The 11,081-nt window shown below is 40.0% G+C and overlaps 1 protein-coding gene across 1 annotated transcript in view; it reads left to right on the forward strand.

The window, feature by feature from the left end:
- The first annotated feature begins 868 nt into the window (after positions 1 to 868).
- Positions 869 to 11,081, forward strand: part of LOC145401610 (organic cation/carnitine transporter 2-like) — a 34,901-nt gene continuing 24,688 nt past the window's right edge. The window contains exons 1-5 of the mRNA XM_080273803.1: positions 869 to 980; positions 3,461 to 3,629; positions 4,334 to 4,481; positions 5,423 to 5,500; positions 7,800 to 7,987. Of these exons, the coding sequence (XP_080129929.1) occupies positions 869 to 980; positions 3,461 to 3,629; positions 4,334 to 4,481; positions 5,423 to 5,500; positions 7,800 to 7,987 (695 nt within the window). The remainder of the gene's footprint in view (positions 981 to 3,460; positions 3,630 to 4,333; positions 4,482 to 5,422; positions 5,501 to 7,799; positions 7,988 to 11,081) is intronic.

The following is an 11,081-nucleotide window of genomic DNA, read 5'->3' on the forward strand; positions in this document are numbered from 1 at the left end:
CTGTACCATTTCTGAACTCCTCCATAATACTCTAGTCTCATGGTTGACAACCGCGCTTGGCATTTCACTAATTTTCCTTGTAAGTGTACCTACCTCAACTGATAATTCATCAATTGTTGTGTCTTTCTTAGTAATCTCCTTTAAGAAATTTTCATTTTCTTCCGTCTGCATGTGCAACTGTTTTTTTTAATTACATCTTTTTTTACTCTGAAAAGCCTTCTCTAGTCTGTGCACTCGTTCTATCAGTTTATTACGTGTCTCCATTTCCACAAGTTCCTGGTAGAAATCCTGATCCTGCTTTCTACCTTTGTCCCTTTTCTTAACACCTTCCAAAGGTGATTTGCTAAATATTGTGGCCATCTTCTGGTAGTAACAGAAAGCTTCTGCTTACAGTTTTGCATTCCTCTCCTTTGGAGAAAAAAAAAAAAAAACAGTAAACACTGAATCAGCTGATCTACTTGTTCGGCACAGCTGCGTACTTCGTTGTATTGTGTTATTGGAACAACACTTAAAATTCCATTTTTATATTAGAACACTGTTTAGTTGGACCTAGTACTGAGCTTGACTTATGTGAAGATACTTGTTAGGTATAGCCATTTGAGGGCCGAGATTGACCTGGTGCGGAGCGATGACAGGCACGTCCTTTCACTGCCGCATCTAGTGTGTGTGTGTGTGTGTGTGTGAAAAGAAAATAACTCGATCAGATTCTATCTGAGTGTAACAATTCTTAGTGGAATGATTGAGGATTTGCCAGGGAGTTGACTTATTGTATTTGTGAATAATATGTTAATAGTCAGAGTCACTAAGCCAGGACAAAATTTGAACTACAGTAGCAGGGTAAATTTACATTTTTTTCTTTACTCCGATTATGGTTGAGGGTAAAGCAGCAACTAAGAGATTATATTCTCAAAACAATCGGCCAAAGGTCAAGGCCACAGGGCACGACCAAATTTCGGTCCATGTCTCTGTTGTTGAACAGTGTAACTAAAACATTTTTATTTATTTTGAACTAAACTAGGTGGAAGAGTAAATGTTCAGCCAATGAGTTGACCTATTGCATTTTACAACTATGGGTCAAATGTCAAAATCGTATGGCAATGTCAAATTGTATATTTTAAATACGATTTAGACGAGACTGTTAGAAAAGGTTCAGGGTAAGGAAAGGATGAAGTGATTTAATTCTGAGAACTGTCAGTCCGGGGCAAGGTTACAGGGAGAGGTCAAAGATTAAGGTCAACGGGCAAAGTCATTTAAAACCATATTGATCCTAATTGGACCACAGTTGATGGAAGGGTTAAGAATCAGGAATAAAATGAAGTAATTCGATTTTGATAGTAAGTCGATGGTTAAGGTAACAAGTTTGGCCCTCACCCAAAATGTTGGGTGTTTTGAATTTTCTGAATGCTCCTTCTTATTAGTAGTAGTATTTTGCAACTGGGTTTATTTGATGCGAACAATATTATATAAGTTATGCCTTTATCAATATTTTGTTTGCATATACTACAGTAAGTCGTAGTACCACTATCAACATTCTGACTTGATAAGGTTCGGAAGGCGTCGTGTGCTGGTCGTGGCTTCTGCTCTGTACTCAACATGCTGCTTCCTGGCCTCACTCGCCCCTGCTTATTCCATTTACCTCCTACTACGTGTGCTTATCAATCTCTTCAGTACCTACTACTTTGCTGCGTATGTACTAAGTAAGTATTCCATGTTTCAGGTAAAGTGTTTAATTCGAGGTGCATATGAGACTGAATTTAATTTCTAATTGTTTTCAGCATTCTGCTGAAAAGTCATTTTTAATAATCACAGAAATATTAACCTGAGCTGAATTAAAAAAGAATGAACAAAGAGAAAAGAGAAAAGCAAATTAATGATAACTCCCAAAGTATCTTGATTTTCAATTTGCGTTCCATCGTGGCTTTCAGTTTGTACACGAATTTCATCTCGTTTCATCCATGTGTTTAATTCAATAAGTAACTAGCCTACTAGTTTTGTTCGATTTCTGAGACTGTCAAATACCAGAGCTTTATACTCTGTATTTAGCCTCTCAGGTAGTCCATCCCCAAATTTAACTTTCAGTCCGATGACGTAAAGTTTATATTCCTTCCCCGTGGACTTTTTGTTCATCTTATTGCAAACCTCAACTAATGAAATATCAGAAAGCAGAAACCCCAGTCTGAAGGAGGTGTTGGTGAAGACTATATCTGACCATCTAGCTCAAAATGTTTGTCCCTATTCTAAAGCCAGACGCCTTGATCCCTGAAGTAATGACCAAACACAAATAGCCTCCATATCATTATGTTCACTCACCCCATTAAAATGCCCACTTCCCAACTCCTTAACTAATTGTCATCATCTGAGTATCAAATATAAAGAATAAAAAGAATGCATACCATGCTGAAGTGGCTAGATGTATTTCAAGGTCAGACTGGCCCCTATATCTTAATTTTCCTTCACCAAAGAGATTTGAGCCGCGTTTTTGTCGTCCAAGCTGGAGTTTGGAATTCGAAGCGCTCCTTGGGGCGCTTGGTTTCTGTCCGCAAAAAACGTAGAACCGAAAAATTACACTTGCCGACTACAATGTAAACAGAGGGATTCGCCGAAGATCATCTGACAGATATGCAATTTACACGTACCGGGTAGCCCTTATGTGTGCTGAATAGGCTCTATATGTCGTTAAAATTAGCCACCTGCACCCTAATTTTAGGTACAGTACATCGTGCTAGTTTCATGATATTTGTCACTTGTCCTTACTTGTCACTCCCCCCAAGCTGCACGAAGACTGCTCCCGACCAAGCTTGGGTGAGATACCAAGACGGTTTTGGTTTCGATGCAAATGCTTGGGCTGGCTTCGTATCACTTTGGCCGACAAAAACGGCGCATCCTGGTTTCACCGAAGATGGCTTCGAATCCGGTCCGTCAGGTTGGACGACAAAAACGCGGCATTGGTGATATATATTTCAAGCTAATTTTCTTGTGCATATGCACATTTCTCATTAATAAAACACAACAAGATATTTATTTTAAGTACAGTAGGGAAAGTAAGTCGGTAAGGAAGAGGCGTTATGAAACTTCAATAGTCAGTGAGAATACGGGTTACAGAATTACAAAAAGAAATAAAAAAACATTATTTTTTTTGCCTACTTCAGCTTGAAGATTAACGTCATTTTGCATCTTGTTTATGTGGATCCGTAACTATCATAATCCCATGGATTTGTGCTCTTTTCATGGCCTTTCTCCGTAACTAGTATCATACCTTGTTGTAGTTTTAATAATATTGATGCTGTCTCGTTCGCAGATTAAAACACAACCATAGTTTTTTGTCTTATATATATCACCTCTTCATAACTAGGGTCTTATTTCTTGTTACAGCTAAGCATTTAGACGGAGATATTACAGTCTTAAGATAAATTGGACAGTATACTGTTTACATTCTAATTCCTTATCTATATCGTTTGAGGCGTGGAGGTGTGCAGCGTGCAGCAGCGGTCAATGGTGGGCAACATGTTCATCGTGCCCTGGGCTGTGGGGTACATGATGCTACCTGGTGTGGCATACATGGTGAGGCACTGGCGATGGTTGCAGGCTGCTCTATCACTATCATCACTACCCCTCTGGACATACTACTGGTACGTTCTGCTGCACTCTCACCATTCCTCGCCTCACTCATCACTCCATCATGCAGCTCTATCACTATCATCATTACCCCTCTGGACATACTACTGGTACGTTCTGCTGCACTCTCACCATTCCTCGCCTCACTCATCACTCCATCATGCAGCTCTATCACTATCATCACTACCCCTCTGGACATACTACTGGTACGTTCTGCTGCACTCTCACCATCATCATTCCACGCCTCACTCATCACTCCGTCAGGCTGCTCTCACACTTTCATTCCTACAAGTCTCCTGATATAAAGGGTCGTGTCTCATGGAGAGAGAGAGAGAGAGAGAGAGAGAGAGAGAGAGAGAGAGAGAGAGAGAGAGAGGTCGCTGCTCAACTGAGGAGATGCCATTCGCCGTCATGGTCTTCATTTATCACTCTGGCCACACCACTAGTACGTCATGCTGCTCTTTCACTGCCGTTACTCCTCTGGAAATACTGCTGGTACAAATTCAGTCATTTGGATGTTATTCCTGGATACCCTGCCATTCTTAACAATATATCCCTGGATACTACAGTAGCTCGTACATCAAGCTGCTCTCTCACTCGCATGACTCCCTTAGACTCTCCGCTTAATCGGCAGTTTCCCTCTGATCATATTACTGGTACACAGTAATGTCAACTACATCATCAGGTTGAAATCCTTAACAAGAATGCATTTTTTCAGGCTAATTTCAGAGTCTCCCCGGTGGCTGATAAGCAAGGGTCGACTACATGAGGCAGCTGATGTGCTCACCAAGGCTGCCAAGATGAACGGCCGACCTCTGCCCGCACACCACCACCTCCTGGCCAGAATCACCGCCATGTACAACAAGGCAGGTTACAGATTTTTTTTTTTTTTTTTTTTTTTTTGATTATACAAAGAGAACTTGTATAACTCGCTTGTTCTTCTTTCCTAGCTTTTCATTTTCTGCATAGCATCTGCCTCCATAACATTTCCTGGCCAGAATCACAACAGGACATATAATGCGTTTAGAGGGAATCCTTCTTATGATATATTAGGGGTCTGAGTCTGAGATCCACTACTTTCCCATTTAATCTCATCATTTTGTTTGCTGTGAACATTGCCTCTTCTAAATGTTCACGTCAGTTTCAATGGTTATTTTACCGTTTGTTTTCTTTTTTATTTCTCTGTTGTCTCTGCTGTATTGAGATTTCTCTCCATCAGATATTTACTTGCAGAGGCCGATTGTTCCATTTTCGTCATTCTTCTACTTTCTTCAGTCATTCATAATCCTTGTCATACCCTCTTTGCATCGCCTGGATATAGCCTGGATATAGTCGTCTCAGTTAAGTGATGAAGAAAGTGAATATAATGAAACGTATACAGTGTTTTATGATAGATCCATATCAATGACTGTGCGTATTGAGTGGGAAGGGAAACATATTACCCAACAAACATTGAACTACTGGCACAATAATGCCCCAATGCTGGTTTTCCTGTACATCAAGTATCAGCCCGATACTTCCACATTCGACTGTCACTAACGGGCTAACGTAAATCCATTATCCGTTTGCACCCCGGCCCATTAACGGCAATGTATCAGTCTGATTGTGAGCCAATTATTGTCTTCCATTATAGTTCCAATATCCGATATAGATAATATTTAAATTAATGCCTTCAGTTTTCATGGTGCTCACACAGATTTCATTACTTTGGCAAGACAGTACGACACCAAGGTAAGCTCTCCTTACTTCCTGCACTGCTGTCAAACGATGAATGTCTGAAATGAGGGAATTTAAATTACTTGTACAGAGCAGTTTTGACCCTGAGTCCTCGCAACTCACACGCCAGCCCACTGCCCACTGCGCCACCAGGGATCCTATGCTGTCAGTGAGAAGTTTAATAATTTTATAGACCTCATTATGTATACAGGTAGGTGAGGGCGCTCACCATCCACTCACTCGATGTAATGCTGTTCTCGGGTGTCTGCCCTTTCCTCTCCTCCCTCCTTTCCTTTCTCTTCTGTCTTTCTTTACTTCATTCTTTCCTCATCCTTGTGCCTGCGGGTGACTTTACACTTATTTTTGTCTTTCTTTCCTTCATTCGTTCCTGTTCCTTCTGCCTATGGGTGACTCTACACTGAGTGGCAAGCCGAATGGTTTCCTTTACACCACAAAACCATTTACTACGCTGGGTGGTAACCATATAACCAAAATGTGGCGCCTGGTGGTTTTGTGCGTAATTGCGGCACTCCAATCGGATTGACCCGGTGAAGGTTTTTATCCACGGGGTGGTTGGGGTTTATTGGTCACGTAATGCCACTTAGGGATGAGTGAGGCTAGTCACTCTCATCTTAAATGTCAGGACCAACTTTCCTAGCCCCGGGCACTTACGCTTCTCATGGGGCAATGTAGGAGTGGATGACGGACGGACGGATATATACATATATATATATATATATATATATATATATATATATATATATATATATATGTGTGTGTGTGTGTGTGTGTGTGTGTGTGTGTGTGTTTAAGCTCCTCTCTGCTGTCTATGTGGTTCTGGGGAGTGTAAATTAAATGCCTCCTTTCCATAGCCTCCCGTTTACAGTTTTTTTTTTTTTTTTCCACTTAGCTCAAAGGCAGAATAAGACAATAATATGGCTCTAACTACATCCTGTCAATCTCCAATTGTGACTGTCAGCATATTCTAAAGCATTAGATTTTGTTATAATACATTATTCAAGAGAGAAAGATGCCAATTTAAGTAGAAACTGCATAGCGGAAACTATTATCATCCACCAAATATTAAGAAAATACATATATGCTTTTGGAATAATCTGCCTTTCCAAATATTGACATTTTTGTTCCTATACGTGAGAATATGATCTGTGGTGAATGGTATTTAACTTTTATGCATGATACTGGGTACTGATAGTAGCTTTACAAGATTAACAAGACAATATTTACATCAAGTAAGCATATAGTTTCAAATATACAGTCGCTGAACAAAAATAAAAACAGGAAATATGTTTTCTCAAGCCTATAAGGGAAGGATGACACGGTGGTCAAGTGGATACAAGAATGATTGGCTCAATGTATTGATGCAGGTTCAGATCCTGACCAGTGTAATTTTTATATATTTTTTCTATTATATATATATTTTTTAAGAAGCTGTCTTTATGCTTATATTACACAAGAGTGTACACAGGTAAGCCATATCCATTGATTTCGATGTTTGGTATTCACTGCTGCCTGATATTGATAATCATATAGTGTGCCAATAAAGATCCAATTCCTTAACATCCAATATCTTGAAGCATGTATTGGGCCAGTATGGAACCAGATCATGCATGCCAATACTCTCTGATAATGTATATCGTGCATTGAGCCGATACAAATCCACTTCCTGCATTCCATAATCCGTTATAAACATAATGAATCCGATATTTTCCAGAATCGGGCCATTACTCGTATATTTGTGGGGTATATCTTATAACTCCCATAATCCAGTGTACAGTACAGTAAAGGCACACCATATGTTACCTTTACTGACATCATTTGCAGTAAATCCCCAGTAAAATCGTGAAAAACTACCATTTAAGTTGCATTGCCACATAAATAGTTTTATCTACCAGTTTCTTCCAAATTACTGTATCAGTTGAACGGAAAAAGTTGCTATAAATTCAAACACATTCCTAACTTATAGCGATAACTGCCTATACAGTATACTGTATTACACAGCACTTCATCAAGAGTGATCCCAACAAATAGATTTACCAGGCAGTTAAGTTTCTATTCATTAATGACGAAGACACCATTCTCCTTCAAGTTCTGCATTTCATCTTGTTCCATTAGTGTCATGTATGTTGATAAACTGGTCAGAGCAAAAATAAACAAATGCAGTCACAATCCAAGGTTTGATTGCAATTCTCTGCTGTTTATTAAAAGGAAATTATCACACTAAATATTATCTTATGTGACAAAATAAGTATACGTGAAGGAAGGATACTCTGCGACGTCTGAGGAGTAATTATATAAGTAAATAAGGAGGGCACAACATAATGTTGGGCCTGGCAAGGGAGTGTGGGCAAGAATGGTACCATACATTCTTCATACAAAAAAAAAAAAAAAAAAAAAAAAAACTGAAATGGATGATTGTTTTAGTGCACCAGTGTTCCACGGCACACCAGTGTTCTGCAGCACAACCAGTGTTCATCAGCACACCAGTGTTCCACTGGACACCAATGATCCAAGACATGCCAGTGTTCCACGAAATACCAGTGTTCAACGACACATCAGTGTTCAATGACATACCAGTGTTGCACGACATACCAATGTTCCACGACACACCGGTGTTTTCAAGCACAAGCAGTGTTTAGTACCACGCCAGTGTTCCACGGCACATCAGTGTTCCCCAGCACACCATTATTCCACGGCACACCAGTTTTCAACAGCACGCAGTTTTCTGATGTACATACGATCAAAAAAGTATCGGTGCACATTTGACCAGAAACAATTTGACGCCACGAACGATGGACTCTGGAAATGTTCAATTATGGTCCCCCATGTTGTCAGACATGCTTACATAACGTACGTATGTCATAGATAGGTTTCATATGACAATTTATAGTTGATATTCTTACTGAAGGCATATTCAGGTAATTTATTTTCCAGGGACTACACAAGCTATATTGATCATTTCAGATATCATCGAACCCCTGCTGCGCGATACTTTTTTGATCGTTTGTACACTATCTTTCTGCAAGACATCTCTTCACTATTTTCTTTTTTGTTTTTTGTCCTTATTTTATTATAAATATAATTATATTTACTCGTATTTCTTACGAAGAGACGTTTTAGCGCTTACCATATCATTTATCGACCATTCTGTAGGTTTTTTCGCTGATATGTAACCAAAATGTGTGTGACTTGAATTAATGAGATACCGTTATGGCGTTATGCTTCCCGGTTCATATTCTGGACTCACCCATCCCACTTTTGAGGAAACAGTACTAGACTAAGGATAATTATAACGATACTGAAAATTATTTTATTGTTAATGGCTACCATATTTTTGTGTTTTCATAACATTCGTGTTTCAGTGAAAATGGAGCTGTGATGATGATCATGATCATGATCATGATTATGATATAGTTTAGGTATAGTTTAGGTCTGACAACTGATTATAATGCAGAAATGTCGTCCGGATGAAAGGCGGGTCTGTGGTGGCGGTAAGTGTGGACGTATTATGATGATGGTGCGTGAAGGCCTGTCTAGTGTGTTGAGTCTGGTGGCTACCCCAAGGCAAGGTGCTGTGGCCTTCACTGTTCTCTTCATGTGGTTCGTCTGTGGTGCTAATTATTATGGCGTCGCATTCAGTTCTCCCTATCTCAAGTAAGTGGTATAAGCTTCACACAGTTGGCTATCTTTACTTGATACGTTACGTTCATCTAGCCCCAACCGAGGAGTCTGATCACATGGCATACTTGATAAGCTGTGATCCTATTTGACTAAACGTGGTAGAGGAGTTGAGGGTCAGGCAGGAATAAAGTGTTTCGATTCTGAGAACAGTTATTCAAAGGCCGACGTCACATGGGAAGGCCAAAGATCAAGATCACATGACAAGGTCAGCTTGAAAAGTTTCTGACCGATTTGGGCCGAATGAGGTGGATGGGCTGAAGTTCAGGTAAGGCCAATGTAATTCGGTTCTGAGAATAATCAGTGGAAGGCAGGTTCACCTGCTGAGTAAAGATGAATACTCGACTCGGACCAGTTGTATGCCAAAGGGGTTGCACTGCATGAATGTTTCTTGTTTATTTCAGTCGTGCTATCTGTCCAGAATATTATTAATCTTAGTTGAGACATCTTGCAGTGAAGGAGTAAATGAAGTAGACATTTTTTTTACAAGGAAGAAGGAACCAAAACCCAAAGCTAGCAAGATTGTTCCCTCCACACACACACACACACACACACACACACACACACACACACACACACACACACACACACAAAGATAGCAAAGACCCAAATTCAAGATCCATTCATTTTGAGATGCCTGGACACACTGCTTTTAAAAGACTGGAGATCATAGTCAGTAGGGAAAAACAAACAGAGGGAGACACTTCCAGAGTTGACCTGTTGCATACATAAAAAACGGAGTAACGGTTAACACTAGCATTAGAGAGTTTGACAGAAAAGGGATGAGAGTGTGTTGCTAGATGGGTGCTAACTGCTCGCTGTAGTGGTGGAGGGATACAAGCAGACAGTTCAGAGGAGCAGTGGCCAATGAAGTAGCTAGAGAAAAGAGATAAAGATGCAACAATGGCGTGAAGAGACAAAGGTTGAAGGGAGCCAGTAAGGTGAGGAGAGTATATGAGATGAAAAGCCTTTGGCCCACAGTCTTGAAACTGAGGGCAGAGGTTATCCTTTCCACACCCAGCTTGAAGTGGAATCTCACACCATCAACATCAGTGGTTATCTTGAAAGCGTGAGAGCGCACCCCTTCGTGTGGGCAATGCAGCAAACAGTTTGTAATTAAAAAAAAAAAAATGCATATGACATTGACATACAATATAATCTCTTAAAGTAAGGAATTATTACCATTTTTATTATTAAAGACTGGCATTTGTTCTTGAATACTCTGTATAAGAGTATGCATGCAGCCTTTGGAAAACCTGTACCGTAGGGAAAATTCGTTGTCAGACATGGCTTCAAAGGGGTACATGCAGTCAGTAAGAACCCTACGAATACGCCTTGGCGGGTCATGCCAATTTTGACTACATTCCTGCCCCAAATGCTTGTTTTTGCCATTTTTCCCACCTAGAACTTCCAAATCCCACTAGTCCCCCAAGACACTTGGAAGGGTGGTTTGAAAACCAATCACGAGCACTGAAAATACAGGTGAAATTCTTTCAAATCACACCAAAATACACCAACAATATATATTGCCAAGCCAAAATAAAATTGTAAGGACTTGTAATGTTTACCGAATGCAAACATGAGACTTCGTAATTCAAACTAACTGGCTGTGCATGACTTGTGTGTTTAGGTACTGATTCCTGGTGTGAATGACAGTTGTGGTTAACTCTCATGGCTGGGACAACTCTAGTATTCTGTTCCTATTAATGACTAATGATTCTTTTTAGGTGAGAGCGAATCACTGAAGTCTGAATGTAAATAAGAGATCTGACTGTACCACACTTCATCCCCTCCCTCCTACCTTCCGTTGTGCCAGCTCAGGATTATTCTGTAGGAATCATTTCATGAACTAATCAAACTAATTTATAACTGTATCATGCAATATTAAACAATAATTTTTTTTCTTTACACGATGTTTTTATCATAAAGTTAAAATTCCCATCACACACACCATAGAGTTCTTCATATTCTACATAGATTTCATTGCACAAGGCTGCTATAATAGGATGAAGGGGCATGCGAAGGGGTGCCATGAGACTCCCCGTGGATTCCAG

The sequence above is a fragment of the Coenobita brevimanus genome, chromosome 56, assembly GCF_032717465.1.
Source record: "Coenobita brevimanus isolate Jiangsu-jjx chromosome 56, ASM3271746v2, whole genome shotgun sequence".
NCBI lineage: Eukaryota > Metazoa > Arthropoda > Malacostraca > Decapoda > Coenobitidae > Coenobita > Coenobita brevimanus.